A 17,992-nucleotide genomic window follows, 5' to 3' on the forward strand; every position below is an offset into this window, starting at 1 on the left:
GTGTTTGAACTAAGTCAAAACAAAGCCATGATGTCACTTGCCAGAGCATGGAAAATAAAATATTGCATTGAAAATCATAGCTCTTGTCTTGCAAACTATGTGATTAAAAAATATAACAACTACAGCCAACTCAATATTACTACTATATCACATACTTGACAAAACCAGAACTCATGTATTCAAGAGTCTTTAGCTCTCAGATGTCTATTGGACATTCGTATTAAAAGACTAAAGTACTTGCTCCAATTCAATATGCAAGTCCAGGTGTGCAGTATATACAGTCTGTAGCTTTCATATTTTTCACATAAAAATTATTTTATATAAGCTAACAGTAGTTAATATTGTGCGCATTTTTATATTATTTTTAATCTTTGAAATAGATATATAGGTAATAATACATTATTTAAATGTTGTGTTGATAATACAAGTTTGTCTTTCTTCTCTTGGTGCCTTTCTGGTAAATTCATAGCTATTCTTAGTTACAACTTTTAAGCTAGTGGGTCCTTCACATTAATGATATAAAAGAACCAAATAGAGGACTTCAGAACTCTGAATATGACTGAAATTGCACTGACTGTGAAAAAAGGCTGAACCAATGCCTGATGCTGTTCACATCTCTGCAACTAGGCTTGAACAAGAGGGTGCAATTCTTACACGTGTTGTAATACTCAGTCTTCTTCCTCGAGGCCTTAAAGCGATCTCATCCCATAGACTGCACTTCTGAGCTGTAAGCAATGACTCTTCAGGGTATTGTGGTCTGTTACTGCCCACATGTACATGTTATGAATAAAGGGACTGAAACAAAAAAATTGAAATCCAAACTGAGTGCCAAGAACAAGACCTGAGCATCACAGGAAGCTCCTGCCCCTGCTGGGAAGCAGAAAAGTGCTTTGATTCCTCAAAACATACTTACAGGCTTAGTCCTGAGCACCCTAGAAAGCAGCACAGCTCCAGTAGGGCTGAGACGCAGGAGTTCCCCACTGTCATTCCAAAACTCAGCTCTTTTTCATGCTTCTCTTTCAAGGTTAACATTTTGTAACTTGGGCCAAATGCCACACTATGAAAACAAAACTTGTACCTCTCTGTGGACCAAACTTCAGCATCAGCACAACTGAAAAATTATCATGGCAAGATCTCAGGTTCTTGCTATCCATCCTGAATATCCATGATCTCCAGTTTTGTTTCCCTACCTATGGAAATAAGTAATAATTTGTTACGACTGCATTACACTAGAAGAGAAGCTATGAATGAAGAAACACATTTGGTCAGTATAATTACCAGCCATCATGGCTGTGTTCAGGAATGGAAAATATAATCAGAAATCAAGGAAATGATGAAAAGAATTTTCCTGGTCCTTAATTTTCAGTGGGCTACAAAAATCAGAAGAGTTGGCCCTTGTGTTTGCACTTTTCATGTGAAATGCTCAAAAAAAAAAAAAAATTAAACAAAAATCATGCCCTGAGCCTCTGTCTGCCTAAGTCAGACTATGGGTAGGAAAGACACCCACAAATTATCAGGTTGTTCTTCTGAAAAAGCTGACCCTCAGGGAAGCAGTTTGCTTATAAAAAGGACTGCATGCAGAAAGCGAAATGGTGCCTTTCGTATTCAGCAGCAGCAGACCTGCTCAATAAACTAATGGAGAAATCGCTTTTTTTCTGTCTGTGTGTCTTGTGTAAAGCATGTGACTGAGGGCTTTGGATGAAAGCCAAGTCTTTAAATAGTACTAGCCACCAGCAGAAATCCAAAGTAGTGGATAGTAAACTCAGATTAACAGAAAGAAAAACTATCCCCATTTTCACAGCATTGCTCTTATGTGCCTGGCTGGAGCTCACCCCTTTGCCTTGCCTCAGAGGGTTCTCAAGCAGAAGCCAATTTCTATCCTGCTGTTTAGGGGCCCGGCACAGCTCTGGGCACCATGAGCACATCACACCCTGCACGCTCTCACCCTGTGTCTGCAACATCCACTCTTCCCAAAAGCAGCTTGTCTCCAGGATATTCAGCACAAACTCATGTGTGAATAATGAGAAAATGCACCAAAAAGATGATCAGAATAATTTTCATATATTTGATGTTCAGTATAGTGCATCTGTTGCATGGTTTCCATATTCATGCTGTTCTCAGAGGAGAATCGTTTGCTTTGTGCTGTAAGAGCTACGCCCCCACGCCTCCCTCATTTCTCTGCATTCACTTGCTCCCATACGTATTAATTTTTTTCAGTAGAATTTCTTCCTGGTTTCCTATCCCCATAGAGTAGTAATGATTTGTTCTATGAAGCCTTGCGTAGGTGGATAAACATTACTGGCCTCATTTCATGCATGGAGAATCTGAGACAGGAGGGTTATGCACAGACTGCCATCCCAGAGAGGAGAGACTGTAAGCACCAGTTTTGACACACAGAAATTTCTCTGTTGCCTCACAGGTGTGTACTGTGCTCCCACCCACACTCTCGAGCTTCTCAAAACTGAAGGATAGCATGACCTTTTAGGAAAAACAAGCCCAAACCTAACAGGCACTATGTGCACCCTGGCCACAGTGGTTGTTATTTACAGCAGAAAAATATGTGTGCTCAACTTTGGATGTGCATAAATGTGTTTTCTACATTCCAATGCACTTTGCTCGTACACATGTACGTTTGTGAGTGGAAGTATTCACGTGTGGCAGGATGTCCCAGACAGGAAATTTGCCATGATTTAATGTCTGATGAGCCATAGCTGGAGGAACACAGGACTAGACCACATTGCAGAACAACTTAAAAACGAGACACAAAGAGGGGGCCTGTGGCTGTACAAGAGTGCAGAGGGTGGATGTGATTTCTTGTCACTGCTGAAACAAGGCAGCCTGACCTTACAGCACCTCTGTAATCCTTCACTTACTCAGGGATATCCAACACTGCCTTGGCTGGGCATTTGAGCACAGTCATTAAACAGTAAGGAAACTGGTGGCAGCTAAACCACCTGTCACATGTGAGGAAAGTTTTGCTTGCTCTTTCAAATGTCAAAACCAGGTCAGAAATGTAAGACAGCAGAATCAGACGAGGAGAAAACCTCAGGGCAGCAGCTAAAGTAATTGGCATAGCTGGGAGCTGATGAGACAGAATGGGCAGCAGTCCTCCCTCACCCAGAATGGCCCCTCAGTTCACCAAGGGTTATTTCAGGGCAGAGAAACAGACAGGGATGATTCCCTAGCCTCCCTTCGACTTTCTTTCCCCCTCAGTGTTTCTAGAAATGTTCTCTCCTAAGGCTGCATATGATTGACAAGTTAATAAAGGGCATTTAAGGATACAGAGATATCTTCCAAACTCCTTCCTGAAAAACATACAAATCTATGCAGAGGAAGGCAACATTTCAGTGTTAAATTTCTTGACCTCCAGCTGTCTTTGACTGTAGGGCTTCTTCCTGAGCCAGAAGTGTTTGGTAGCCCTTTCAGCAATTTTTTAAAATTGCTTTTGCAATGATCCAAACTTTTGGCATCCACAGCATCCTCCAGCAATAAGTTTCACAGGGTAACTGTACACGGGGTATTAAAAGGAATCTTCTTTTGACCCTTCTGAACTTGCCACCTCATCATTTTCTTGATATTCCCATATTTCCTGTCTGCCGATAGACAGTGAATGTTGATGTCTTTTCATTTTCTCAGCTCTACTGCTGATTTCAAAGATTGCCATCACATCCACCACCCCAGATATCTCTTTTTAAAGTTGGTGTGTCCTATTCCAGATTAATATTTTGCTCCTTGCCTCTCTTCTTGGTACTGATTCCACTTTTGTCATACCTTTTTGATACTGGGAAGCCAGGCCTGCACATGGCACTTGACATCCGACCATACAACAATTATATACAAAATCTGTGTGCGTGTGTGTGTGTGTGTGTGTGTGTATGTGTGTGTGCATTTACTCTGTGTGCATGTATACAGACATATGGCTGGTTTTATTCTCAATTTCCTTCTTAAAATTTCATTAACAGTTTAGTCTTGTTATCAGCACTGAGAGATGCTCTTACATTTTCACAGAAGTATCTATTATCACTTCAGGCAACTCTGCCCTGAATTGTGTTCATTAGCTAAACTGCTTTTTTTATGTAAAGCTCCTGAAGAAATACATGAGATGAGCTGGTCCTTCCATTTTTCCTCTCTACCTACAGTATCACAGCTGTGGAGAGACACTTCCATGTGCCCACTGACCCAGTGAAGGAACCAAACAGTGAGGAACAACCTGGCTCATCATGTGTGAAAGTACTCACAAATAATATAGTTGGGTTTTTTAAATAAATACAGAAATTGTGTTGCCAAGTGTCTGTGTAGAATGGGGCACACTGAGCTGCATAGGAATCTGAGCGTCAGACCTCAAAATCCACATTAATACAGGTTGTGATCCATCCTATATTTGCAACACTCACAGGGCAATGGTAGGGCCCAGCCCCCTTTTCAGTAAGCATTTGCTCTGCAGAGGATGATGGAAATCTCCAGCATCAGGAAATTTGGAAAACAAGGTAAGCAAACATCTCCCCAGAGAAGTGCATGTCTGACTAATCCCCCTGATGAAAGAAGACTGGCTGACTGAACTCTCAAGGTCCTTTTCTACCCTTATCTTGAAGTGCCTCAGATTATCAGCCATCTCACAGATAGATTAACAGGTCAGTCCCTATTTCCCCAGAGCATATTTGTTGATTGAATCTGCAAACACCTTCTTCTCTCATCCTTCTCTTAAAATTCCCCATTTTTGAATAGCTCCTATAATGCTGTCATACCTTTCTGAAACAACAGAGCAATTCAAAATCATTCAGAAGCTGGGAGATACCTCCTAAGTGTCCAACATACCCTTTGTCACCTAGGTACCTTTTTGATTTTCACAGAAGGGAGGAATGTAGTGGACACATTATTATCCGAAAATAATAAATATCTGTCTTGAGATCTTTGAAAATGACAGCAGCTTTGTATTTCCAGCTGACATGTGTTACGACCTCAAGTTACTAGATTGTCATTTGAGAAGCTGTTTTCCAAAATGGAGTGGTTTAGTCATGTTGCCTGCTGTCCCCTACAGTAATTTGAAGTGATGGTTTGAGAGACCGAAAAGTTAATCTACCCATTTCCTTGTAATGTGTATTAAATCCTGCCATTTTCCTCGAGCATCTGCAGCAAAGTTTGCTTTCTAAATGTAACGGTGTTATGTGCTGGCAGTGTCAGAATTCTAGGGATAACACCATTAACATGCTGAATGCTCTGATATTATTTCCCTATTGACAAAACTGAGAGCTCACACTGTGTGACAATGACCTACAAAGCACACAGGGAGGGATTAGAATGGCAGAACTCAATTTCAGGCTTCATAAGATTCCTGAAGCAAATGCCATTTAGAAAAATGGCAACTGAGTGAGTTGAGCATGGCAGGATTAGCCCCTGTAATGGTTAAGGACTCAGCAGACCCCTGCTCACCAGGAATGGATGCTAATTACCTGGAGTGAATGGTATCTGTGTGCAGCATCCAGCTGGCCAGGAGCCCAGAGCAGCTGCATCAGTTACAGGCCCAAGATCGAATTTTACTTTGCTGGTCCTGGGGCATTTCAGGTGACACGGGAACGGTACCAACAGCAGTGGAAAAAGCTCTGGCCGCCTATCAAGGTGAGTAGAGCCCTGCTTGCCATCCACCGGCTCCCGTCCTGCCATCTAGTGGGGTGTCTCCACATGGCACAGGCGTTCAGAAAGCCTTAAGTCTGGCACGAAAATAAGAGAGCTCATGGGAGGATGCCTTCTTTGAGTCTTCTCAACAGGGATCGCTAAGTTGACTGAAGATGTCTTCAGGGTGAAGAACTGGGCAGAGACATTTGCCTTAAAAGCACTGGCTAACTTTAAAATGGTGGCTGTGGAAATTGTAACTTTGGCTCACGTTGCAGTAAAACCAGCTGTGTGGATGGAGCCGTGAGCTGCCCTGCTGGGACCCTCTTTCCCCTTCCCCAGGGCTCAGCAGCTGTTTGTGCTCCGGCCCATTCTTCACTCCTCATTTGTGCCGTGCTGCAGCCATGCTGTGTCTGGCCCCATGTCTGGCTCATCCCAGCCCTGGTGTTCCTTTAGACATTGGTCCCACATTGCTGGCCCAGCTGGGGCACCCTGGGACTGAACCTTTGCTGAGGAGGACACGGCCCCTGCCTGCAATTCCAGTTCTCCTTCCCTTATGTAGCAAGCCTGGCTGCTCCATGAGAAGTCAGCTTGAGCTCTCTTAACTAAGGGATCTACTTGTGAGCTATCTCTGCTGGGGATGTTAAATAGGACAAATTCCATTCCCATTCTTTGCAAAACAATTGGACCGGCCAGGCATGCACTGATAATTTTTTCTTTTTTTTTTTTTTGTGGATGACTTCATAAAATCTCCACTCCACTGTAAAAGTAGATCTCTCTGCAGAGAGACATCCCGGTTTAGTGCTCACGGACTAAGGAGAGTCCCAGCCAACACATGAAATTAGGTCCCTGCTCACCTTTGCCTTAGGTTTGGCATGAAAGGAGCCCTTTCTGCAGCATACCTCTAATCTGAGTCAAAGGACTGTACCACAGTGTATTTAAATAGGACTAAAATAGGGACTCACTAGGATTACAGCTCTGGGCACTGTAGAACCTGAATGCTTCTCCTTCTGTGTACATCTAATTTCCATGCAGACCCATCTTGCAGGGCAACATTCCTCTCTCATAACGTCCCTTTTCCAAACCCTCTTGTTCATCCTGAATATGGATTTTATATTATTTTTATATTAATTTTATATTTTATTTATATTGTCTTTATATTTATTTAATATTATTTTTATCCTAATTGTGTAACCACTCTAAACAGCTATAAATGACAGCAAATAGCTCATCTAAGAATCATTTGGTGATTAATAGGGTTAAAAAGGACGTAGAGGCAGCCTGTCCCTTTGCTGTGGGGCAGAATCAGCCATTATCTGTGTCAATAATAACAGATCTAACATGCTTTCTGATCTCCCATGAGCAGGTTCCTAGATTATTCTCAAAAACCAGCCAGGACAAAGAACTAGATAAACAGCCTATTCTTTGCTTCTCTATTGGCTGTACTGGAAAGTATTTCCAATGGCTAATCTAAATATCTTCCTCACAGCAAAAATGCAGTTGAGTCACCATCCCTGGAAGTATTTAAAAGGGAAGTAGATGTGGCACTCAGGTACATGGTTTAGTGGTGGACTTGCCAGTACTAGATTAATGATTGGATTCAATGATCTCAGAGGCCTTTTCTAAATCAAATGTTTCTATCCATGATTCTGTTTCAGCTTTGGATCCACCAGTATCCCAGATCTTTTCTGTAGAACTTCTGCCCAGTTCTCTGTCCCGTGTCCGTGGCTGTCCATTTCTGCTCTGCACTCCCGAGCATGACATCAGAGCACCGATATGGAGCACATCATCATCTCAGCATTCCCTGGCATTTGCCAGCAGCAGAAGCCTACAATAGAGCAGAGGACCAGGGCCAGGATAAGGCAGCACTTCCCCTATTCACTCTTTCAGTTTCTGGTAATATGTGGCTCAGAGCTTGTTTGAATGTTATGCTGCATCTTTGTGTTCAAAGGCCTTTGGTAGGTTTTCCTTTTAGCAAATGTTTGACTGCTCATTGGCCTGCTGGCCTTGTCCAAACACTTGTTTCAAGATCACTCCTTAATTCCACCTCTAATATCTGGTACACTTGTGGTCCTCCCAAAGTATTGTTACTGCCACTTTAATGAATGCACCCTCTATTCCATCATTCAGCACATCAGTAAGACACACTGGCAGCAGACCCAAGGATCAGGTGCAGGCCTTTCTACCACAGCCCTTTCAGTCACATGGATATTTATAAGATTAGTAAGTATAAAATATCAGGTGGGGAGCACCTTGCTTCATAGTTCTTAACTTGGGAATCGCAGTCCTGTTTTTCCTAAAAATGCAGCAGTTGCAGTGCCAGCTGGCAGCCTCACACCCCCCAGGGCAGGGTTTGGGTGAGCTGGCCTGGTGCAAGCAGTGCCACAGATAAAAGAGGTTTGTGGCTGCGCAGTGACCTGTGTGTCTGTTTGCAAAAGTGCAGCAGCCAGTGAGAGAAACTGCTCTCAGGGTCCTGAATGCAGCAGGGGGAACTGTAAATACTTAAAATGCCAAGGTAAGAGCACCTGCATTTATTCTGAGTTGCAAGAGGGCTTGTTGCTCAACCGAAGACCTTCCTTCTATTCTAAAAAATGATGCCTTTGTCTGGGATACCTTCATCTATCTAGTCCAGTCTAATATGGTTTATTATTAGTGAATAGATCTGAGCTGATAAGCTACACTAATGATCAAAGCTCAACTCTTTCAAATACTAATCTTGGGATCTGGAATTCTGGCTTAGTACACTGCCAATGTAAATCTAAATTATGAATTTTGGCTTGAGATCCAAAATAGTGGAAGGATTGCCAAACACTGGAAGACTGACTATATTCATAACATAAACTCACCTGAAAGAATCAAACTGATGGTCTGGCTTTGTAAGATCAATTCCCAATTAATAAGAAGGGGTAACAAATAGTGATCAAATCTTTATTGCCTGGAAATGCCCCGGGGAAAGAACTTGAAAGAAACCATTTAAAAGCTACTGTTTCCATCTGTATGTGTTGAAAGAGGGGCTACAAAGTCACAGCTCTTTGTTTCAGTCCTAAATTCCAGAGAGATCTGTGAGGACATGAGCTGATCACGTGCATCCTCTCTCCCAAAGCCATTGCGCTGGGAGATGCACTGGGGAAGGGGGCACTGGGCACAGACTGTCCTGCCAGCCTCTCTGCAGTTCCAGGGATTGCTCAGTCCTTTCATCTTCATTGGTCCAGTTTCTTTCTACCTTTCTATCTTTCAGCAGATATAGATATATATACACCCACAAACACTTAGGATCCTCTCCCCCACACCAGCAAATGATGTAAAACACCACCACTATTACGTGACTTTCACAGCCTTTTACAAAGGTTAGAACACACTGGTGCCATCCCTTATGTTATAGCCCAGTATCACCTCTCTTCCTCCAGCCTCACCTCTGCTTTATTTCCACTGATTGCACCCTGAAGGAGACTTAGCTGAAGGCAGGATCTCCTCCCTTTTCTTACAGCTCAGTGTGAGTTGCCACAATGGGCTGCAAATGTACTGTTTATTTAGGGAAAGAATGATGTGGTATCAGCTGTCATCTGGCACTTTAATCCAAGACACAATTAGTTGAGCACAGCCATATCCAGATGCTAACACTTGATGGAAGCAATAGCGCAGTAATTCACAACTCTCTGAGGTGTGGCTTTCCATGGGAAAGGCTTCTTGTGAGACTCTGCAGATGCCCTGCCGAGAAAATCTTCCTCAGATACTATTACAAGACTCGTCTATAAACCCACAGGATTTCCATCACTCCTTCGGGATTTACACAACACCAAAGATGAGGTGCACTATCAGGAAAACCTGTCAAATCATTTTTGTTGTCAACTGGCAACTAAAAAGGTGGAGGGAGGGAGGGAGGGAGGAGGGACCACATTTTCAACCTATCAGTCTGAAATGTGAATCCAACTCTGGCTGGATGTGAGAAGTGCTTGAAGAGACTGCCTGGACAGAAAGCAGGTGAGGAACACTAAGGTTTTCTCAAATGTCACTGGTTTCTGAAAAAAAAGGAAAAAGAAATATTTTCAAATCTATTCACAAAGTATCAGCACGTGACATAATTCTCTGTTTATAAGGATCACAGGAAAATTTCAGCACTGGTACCTCAGTGAAGCCTATGCCAATTAAAACACTGCTAACTTCAGCTTGATACTGATTTAACTTAACTCCACATCAAACTGGTGTTCACATAGGAGCCTTGACCCATTTAACAGACACATTTTTAAATGTCACCTCAGATTTTACACCTGCAACTCTTAATACAGACCTACAGGCAAGGCAAAGCAACCTGAAGGTCCATCTACCTTCACACTGTGCTAAAGGCTTTCTACCCTGACTTCAGCAAATTGAGTCAACTGATGAATTTGTAAGAGGTTTCCAGACTACTGCAGAAATATCCATTTTTCTAGAAGTCTCTTGAAAATAAAATTGAAGCACACCTACTAACTGGATGTTTTTAGCTGCATATTACACTACGTAGAAGGAGCCAAATGTTCCCCTGTCACTCAACACACTGCTAAAGATGTAAGTTGCTCTTTTTCTACTGTGGTTTGTAAAAGGAGGGGCTATCTTTTATCAGGCCAGCTGCCACTGAGGAAAAAAAAAGCAGAATAAGCTTTTGTGTAGAAGCCCCTTCTTCAGGACTGAAGTAGCAGCAGTAGTCTTGAAGGTGAAAATCAGCAGAGAATGACTTATAAATTTAATTAGATTATGTAAGCAGCTAGACCATCTGACAAAAAAAAAAAAAAAAAAAGGGCACTGATATCTGGAGCAAAGGAAGGAAAAACAGGGAAGGAGAAGATAAAAAGGGAGCTCTACCGGCACACACAAAGAAAGCAATGAACAATTTACTGCCTAAGGAAGGTGAGGGACAGGGAATTGTGTCCTGTGCCCTGATGTCTCTGCCAAGTCCAGGATCATTAGCAACATTAAGCGTTTCAGGTCCCACGATGTCTTTTGAAGGTATTTTACCAATGTCTCTTAAGGATCAGAGTTCAAGTGAGGTCTAGATTTGTTTCAGCCGTGACAAGTTGCTGCAGAAAAGTGTGTCCAAAGTGGGAAAAGAGGTCTAGGCATAACTGTTCTTCCATCTTTCATCTCGACCCTGACTACTGGGCTAAATCTCACTTATCCTTAGAAAAATAAGAAAAATATACCCAGGTATTAATAACAAGAAGAGTCCAACAACTTCCTAATTATTTCCCTGTTTTGAAAACTTATTTGGAGGAGGTGCAGCACCCAGTAGAGCAAATGTCTGTCCAGGTACACCCAGTAGGGCAAATGACTTTCTGTCCCCGTGTCACAGCCTTGCAAGGTCCAGAGCCCCTCAGCAGCGTGTGGGGATCACGGCGAGGAGGCAGCAGCTGGAAGTGGCCAGGACAGCTCACACACACACACATCTATCAGGCTGCCCATGGAGGGGACACTGCAGCTGTGGTGGGACACAGGCAGCAGTGTTTCCCCGGGGTTCTTGGGAAAAGCTGGGAGCACTTCTCCTTGGAAGGAAAGTCAGCGTGTGGATTTATGAGGCTGCCTGTGTTAAATGGGAGGCTACTTTGGAAAATGTGGGTGCAAAGATGCTTCCTAGCACAACACAAGGAAAAGAGAGCGGATATACATGATTGCCCCCCTGAAAAAAAATTGAGGAAAAAGAAAGGATGCATCCATGTGCCCAAAAGCTGTACCATCTTGCACCAACTGGCGTCTCAGCTTGGTGACTGAGTAATGAGAAAGGAGCCAGTGATCATACATCCCAGACACCTCATCAGAAGTTAGACAAAAAGAAAAGCGTTACTGAGAGCTTAAAAGATTAGAAGAGGAAAATTGGTGTTGAAACCCATGAAATGTAACCAAAGGCGATGATGGAGAGGCACTAGCCCCACTCTGTCACGGGGCAGGACTGGTTATTCTCCAGAGGTCCCTGCCTGCCGTGACCCGCTCTGAAGGATGAAACCTTGTTCCCCGTTTCGCAAGCTGAATCTGAGCGGTGCCCTGGCAGCCAGGAGGGCCAGCCCTGTCCTGGGGGGCATCAGGCACAGCATCACAGCCGGGCAAAGGCAGGCATTGTCCTGCTCTGCTCTGAGCTGGGGCGGCCTCACCTCCAGTGCTGGGGGCAGTTTGGAGCGCACAATGTAAGACAGACATGGAGCTACTACAGCATCCAAAGGAGGGCAATGACGTTGTGAAGGGCCCTGAGGGGGAGCCGTGTGAGGTCACTTGGTGTGTTCGTGATGGAGGAGACAGAGGGGAAGCCTCCGATCAGTCACAGCTCGCTGGGCCGGTGCCGGTGCCGGTGCCGGTGTCGGGGCCGGTGCCCGCTGTCCGTGCCGGTGCCGGTGCCGGTGCCGGTGCCGGTGCCGGTGCCGGTGCCGGTGCCCGCTGTGGCGCTGCGGGAGCCCCGCGCTCGCGCCCCCGCCTCGCGGCGGTTCCGGGCGCGGCCGCGCGGGGGAGCCGCTGGCGGGGGGGCGGGGCGGCGCGCAGTGCGCGTGCGCGGTGACGCGCGGGGCCGTGCCCGCTATATGAGCCCCGGCAGGCGCTGACTCGGCCCTTTCCGCCCCGCTCCCGCCCCGCGCCCGGGTCGCTGCGCTGAGACCCCGCGCCCCCGCCGCCCCCCCGCCGTCGCCATGATCATCTACCGGGACTGCATCAGCCGTAAGGCCGCGGGGGGGCGAGCGGCGCGGCCGGGAGGGGCGACCGGGCCGGCGCTCGGAGCCGGGGGGGGGAAGCGCGGCCCGGGCCCGGGCGCTGGGCCCGGCGGTTCCGCCGCGCATGTGCAGGGCCGGGCTGGGGCGGGGGGGCCGCGGGCCCGGGGGCGGGAGCGATGGGGGGAAAGCGGTGGGTGCCGAGAGGCCGAGGCTGACGCGCCTGGGTGTGTGTGTGTGTGTGTTTGTCTGTTCCCCGCAGAGGATGAGATGTTCTCGGACATCTACAAAATCCGGGAGGTGGCGGACGGCCTGTGCCTGGAAGTGGAGGGGAAGGTGAGTGCCCGCCCGCCCCGAAGGAGGGAGGGAGGGAGGAAGGGTTGCTGCGGTGACTCACGGCTGGTGGGGAATGAGGGTGGCGTCCCTGCGAGGACGGGAGGGAGAGAAGGGACGACCCACCTCGGCCCAGTGCTTGGTGCTGCCGTGGGTGGTGCCTGTGAGAGGTGGGTCAGCCCGGCTGGAGTATGATGGAGCTTGGGTTAGGAAGCGGGGAATCGTGCTTGGGAGTCATAGAATCATAGAATGCTTTGGGTTGGAATGGACCTTGAAGATCATCTAGTTCCAACCTCCCTGCCATGGGCAAGGACACCTTCCACTAGACCAGGTTGCTCAAAGCCCCATCCAACCTGGCCTTGAATACTTCCAGAGATGGGGCATCCACAGGTTCTCTGGGCAACCTCTGCCAGTATCTCCCACGTAAAGAATTGCTTCCTAATATCTAATCTAAACCTATTGTCTTTCAATTTGAACCCATTCCCTCTTCTGTCACTGGGAAATTAGTGCTCAAGCTGCAGCCAGGTTCCTTGCACTGAACTGTGTCTCTGGAGTTGTGCCCTGCTGTCAGGTCATAGGTGTGTAAGAGCAGTAGCATTAAGGTTTTTTGCAGAGCCGTTAAGTTTTTTGATGTCTCTAAATCTAGATGGTCACCAGGACAGAGGGTCAAATTGATGACTCTCTAATTGGTGGCAATGCCTCTGCTGAAGGTCCTGAGGGAGATGGAACAGAAGCCACGGTCATAACTGGTGTTGACATAGTAATTAACCACCATCTTCAGGAGACCAGCTTCACAAAAGAATCCTACAAGAAGTACATCAAGGATTACATGAAAGCGTAAGTGTTGGTAGGCTTTTCCTTTCAGTTGGATTGCCATGGTTTTACGTGTTTGAGATTATAAAAATAGCATTGGATTTATTTCTAGTAGGTGTTAGTTCTAATACAGCTGTGAAACTGGCTTTGAACTTCAGTAATGTCTTAATGCTTGGCAGAACTGGAGCCCTAAAGAATGGCTGCTGGAATATCTATGTTTATCTTGGCTGAGGCAGAGGACCTGATCATGTGCTTTGGATCTTGTTTGTAACCTTGCTGTTTTCTTTTGTGTTTGTCCATGCGAAACCTCCATGTGGAAGGGACTGAGGTGGTAAAGAAAAGCTTCCAAAGCTTTTCTATTGTGATAATGTAAACAGCTAAAAAACGTGTGAATGGGTCTTTTTGCTAGTTTACAGTGTAATTTCTGTTGGTTGGTCTTCAGTGGGGTTAATACTGAAAGTGAAAAAGCTTTGTGACATGGATGGGTGATGCTCTTGGTGCTGTGGAAAGGGCTTGCTGATTTTTGCCTATCAGTAGCCTGGTCGTGAAATGACCTTGGTGGGAGTGGTAGGTAGTGTTCTGTGATTTCACTTGCAAAATTAAGTTAAAATTTGGGGGCTTTGAGAGGGAGTGGGGGAGGCAGCAAAATCCAAGTTTGACAGGTAGCTACTCTTTCTGCTGTGACATCCTGCTAGACAGTGAAGTTAAGCTAGAACATGTTTTCAGAGAATTTTCTTCTTTTTCCTTCCAGAATCAAAGCCAGACTTGAGGAACACAAGCCAGAGAGAGTAAAGCCTTTCATGACTGGGGCTGCAGAACAAATCAAACACATCCTTGCCAACTTCAAAAACTACCAGGTAAGTTGTGTCTTCTTACAGCAGTATTGATAAGCTGTGATTGATTCATCTGCTGAACAGCTTGTTGAGAATTTTGGGGGCTTTTGTTGTGAGGATGCTAACCTGACCTCTGAGAGTATTAGGGGCCCTGAGAGTCAGGGAGGAGAAACAGCCAGAGACTGTTAGCTGCTTGGGGATCTCATTTCAGCTGGTAATGCTTGTAGTTAGCTACGTTTGTTGTTATGGCGATTCAGGGACTGTGCAGTTATACTTGGAAGGCCTAACTAAAGGATCACTTTGGTCCTTACTGTCTCTTACTCTGTTCATAGCAGCATGGTAAAATCATTGAATCACAGAATGCTTTGGGTTTAAAAGCATCATTGAGTTCCAATCCTCAGCCATGGGCAGGGACACCTTCCACTAGACCAGGTTGCTCAGGGCTCCATCCAACCTGGCCTTGAACACTTCCAGGGGTGGGGCATCCACAGCTTCTCTGGGCAGCCTGTGCCAGTGTTTCACCACCACAGTAAATCTTAACTCTATCCTGTTTTGAGTTTCAAAGATGTTCCCTGTTGTCCTGTTGTGATGTGCTCCCATCAGAAGTCCCTCTCCAGAGTTCTCATAGCCCCCTTTAGGTACTGGAAGGTGCTGTAAGGTCTCCCTGGAGTGTCTAGGGGCGAACAGCTCCAGCTCTCTGTCTGTCCTTATAGGAGAGATGTTCTAGGCCTCTGACCACCTTAGTGGCCCACCTAGGCTTGGTCCAGCAGGTCCACATCCTTCTTGTGTTGGGATCCCAGCTCTGTAGCTAGATGCAGTGCTCCAGGTGAGGTCTCAGAAGAGCAGGGGAACAAAATCACCTCCCTTGACCTGCTGGCCACTCTTTTGTTACATTTGGGTTTCTGGGCTGCAGGCTCACAGTACTGGGTTACACGGAGTTACTTGTCATCCAACAACCCAAGTCTTTCTCCTCCTGAGAGCTGCTGTCAAGCCATTTTCAAGGGCAGCCTGTATTTGTGCTTGGGGTTGCCCATACCCAGGTGTAGGGCATTATACTTGGCCTGTTGAGCTTCACAAAGTTCCCATGGACCCACCTCTCCAGCCTGTCAAGGTCCCTCTGGATGGCATCCCTTTCTTCTGGTGTGTCAGCTGTGGTGGCACTAAGATGGACAGCCTGCAGAGAAGGAAAATCCCTGTGGCTGGTCAGGGAAACTGAGCTTGGTGATGTTGCCTTGTCTGTGTATTAAAAAAAAGGCATTTTCTTCTGGCATTAGCCAACTAAATGTCTTGGTGACATATTTCTCTGAAGTTCTTTGTAGGAGAGAACATGAATCCAGATGGAATGGTGGCTCTCCTTGATTTCCGTGAGGATGGTGTGACCCCGTATATGATTTTCTTTAAGGACGGCTTAGAAATCGAGAAATGTGTAAGTACTGAGCTGAAGTGGGTGAATGTGGCCAAGTACATGGTGAGCTCTTTCATCTCTTTTTTTTCCTGTATCCCTCTTAAAGTTGAGCAGTAGCTGCCAGTTTGAAAACTTTAGATTCTGTGTAAGTACAGCCTGGTTGGTGCTTTCATATTATACAAAGTGCCTGAAACTTTCTTTGAGTACTATTAAGCTTTACTAAAAGGGAATGTAGTGTCAGTGCAGTGATTCATGGTGACTTAATGGCTAAGAAATGCAGAAGAGATGACCCTGGTGAGATATGTGTAATTGGGAATAGGTTTAAACCATTAGATTAAAGAAGAGGTCCTCTGAAATGGAGCACTTCTACTTTGGATCCCTTTTCTGGGGGTTAATTGTCAAGTACCTTGCATGGTCATGTTCCATCTTCTTTCACTTAATCTAGTGCCCTTATACAAGAACTATCAGTTTAAATATTGTCCTAAATTTGGGAACACATTAATGCTTGACCAGGTACTTACCCTGAGTTCAGGACAGCTTCCACCTACCTGAGTTCAGGACAGCTTCTGTAGTCTCCTAAACTATTCTATATTGGAATGTGGTTGCCACAAGACAATATTTGGATCCCAACACTTGTGGGTTTTTGGCTTGTTTGGAGACCTATGGAATTCACTGCAGTGTGGGATCACCAGTTGCTTTTCCCCCAGTCATTGTGGACTTATGAAGTCTGTATATAGACAGCTAAATTTATCTGTAAAGCTTCTCACAGGCTTTCTGGTATGCAAGTCATGTAAAGATGAGCCAGATTCTGGTGTGGAGCAGTAGCCCAGTTAAAGGAATACTCTAATTGTCCAGACAGACACAGCACCTCCCACATCCTCCCTGATGGAGGGGGGAATGTCTCTCCTGGCCCTGGAACAGGTGAACACCTGGAAAGTACCTCCTGGGAGCAGAAGCTTCTGTGCATCCCCTCCATGGGGTCACACCTTTTGGATGTGTTGTTTGGGTAACTCCATCCACTTCAAGGTGGAGTGAAAGAACAGTAGCAGGGTGTTCCCATGTGCAGTAAAACCTGCTTCAGCTTCCTGGTGTTTTCAGAGACAGCAGGTACATTGTAAGCTCTGCTACTTATTTAGGATGTGCACCTTACTTGAGAGGAAATCTGAACCTTGGTGTGCCAGGCAGGAAGGGTGTGAATGAGTGTTCCACCTGGCTTGCTCAGCAGCTGGTGGGTGCCAGTTGCTCTGTACGATTGTAAAAATGATCAGCATCCTCTGATAGACCATGAGCACTTCTCCTGTTGCTCCCTGGTTTGCACTAAGATGCAAAAATAACTTCCTTGCGCTTTCTGCCTGCCTGACTGTGGCAGAGCAGATTGAATTAGGGAATACACAAACAAGTTACAGAAACTTGCTGTTACTGTTGTGACCTTCAACTAACTCTTGCTACTTTTGTTTCAGTAACAAATCAAACAGTATGGTTTTGGATCACTTGTCTTCATAGCTGGCTGCTGTTTTTTCTTCATCGGCACAACACCAGGAATCAGCAATGTCTAACAACTGGACTGATGTCATCTTGAGCTTTATTCACTTATTTTTGACCCTGATTTGGAGTGGAGGCATTGTTTTCAAAAACGAAAAAACATCTATCATGTAGGTTGTCTAAAATAAAACTCATTTAAACCCATTCTAGGTCATGTCTTTTGGTGTGATGTGTCTCTCAAGGTGACTTGAAGGAGAGGCTGCAGCATGGATTGGGTGCTGTCAGTAGTACAGCTGGTGCTAGTGCACTACAACTGGACTGTTTCCAGACAGATTTCACAGTTTGCCTGCAGCGCTGGAGTGCAAAAGGAGGTTAGGTCAATAAGGCAAAGTCCAAGAAATGTCATAATGGAGTGGACCACCTTCATGTTTTATGATTGTGCTGATGCTTATCTCTGGAAGAGATAAGAAATGTATAATAAAAACATCCCAGAATGGAGTATGTGCTACTGAAGCCGAGTGCTGGCTGAGCTGTTTTGTCAGACAAAAATACTTGAGCCTCTCTTGAGCTGTAGCCTGTCTCCAAGATCAAGGCATGAGGCCGAATGAAGTGAAATGGCTCAGTTTTCCAACACAGCCTGGCTGTGGTACTCTGTATTTGACAGCTGCTGGGGAGCATAGGAGCTAGAATTCAGTCAAGTTGCAAGACTTGGGTTTTTCTGTGCTTCACCTCTTGTAGAGAGACATTGGAATGGCCTAGACTTCCAAGACCTAGACTTCCTCCAAACCAGGTGAATGCCTGTATTTGAGAATTACCTGAGTGTTTTTAACTTAGGTTCCTGCTGTGTGCCTTGT

General features: G+C 45.6%; 1 protein-coding gene and 1 non-coding gene across 2 annotated transcripts; both read left to right on the forward strand.

Moving 5' to 3' along the window:
- Window positions 1-12,105: 12,105 nt before the first annotated feature.
- TPT1 (tumor protein, translationally-controlled 1) lies at window positions 12,106-17,342 on the forward strand. The gene is made up of 6 exons (XM_014868797.2): window positions 12,106-12,282; window positions 12,535-12,608; window positions 13,252-13,442; window positions 14,170-14,275; window positions 15,561-15,677; window positions 17,117-17,342. The coding sequence occupies exons 1-6, from the start codon at window positions 12,255-12,257 to the stop codon at window positions 17,117-17,119; spliced, it is 519 nt and encodes a 172-aa protein (XP_014724283.1). The 5' UTR covers window positions 12,106-12,254; the 3' UTR covers window positions 17,120-17,342.
- LOC148224806 (small nucleolar RNA SNORA31) lies at window positions 16,922-17,051 on the forward strand. Its single transcript, XR_015802021.1, has one exon. It is a non-coding gene; the product is annotated as a small nucleolar RNA SNORA31 (small nucleolar RNA).
- Window positions 17,343-17,992: the final 650 nt, after the last annotated feature.

Source organism: Sturnus vulgaris, chromosome 2 (assembly GCF_052056855.1).
Source record: "Sturnus vulgaris isolate bStuVul1 chromosome 2, bStuVul1.hap1, whole genome shotgun sequence".
Taxonomy (NCBI): Eukaryota; Metazoa; Chordata; class Aves; order Passeriformes; family Sturnidae; genus Sturnus; species Sturnus vulgaris.

Bases quoted from the DNA above. Each gene is read 5' to 3' on its own strand.
- TPT1 (XM_014868797.2), top strand. From the start codon at position 12,255: ATGATCATCTACCGGGACTGCATCAGCC. The intron at 12,283-12,534 runs GTAAGGCCGCGG...TGTTCCCCGCAG, and splicing joins CTACCGGGACTGCATCAGCC to AGGATGAGATGTTCTCGGAC. The intron at 13,443-14,169 runs GTAAGTGTTGGT...TTTTCCTTCCAG, and splicing joins ATCAAGGATTACATGAAAGC to AATCAAAGCCAGACTTGAGG.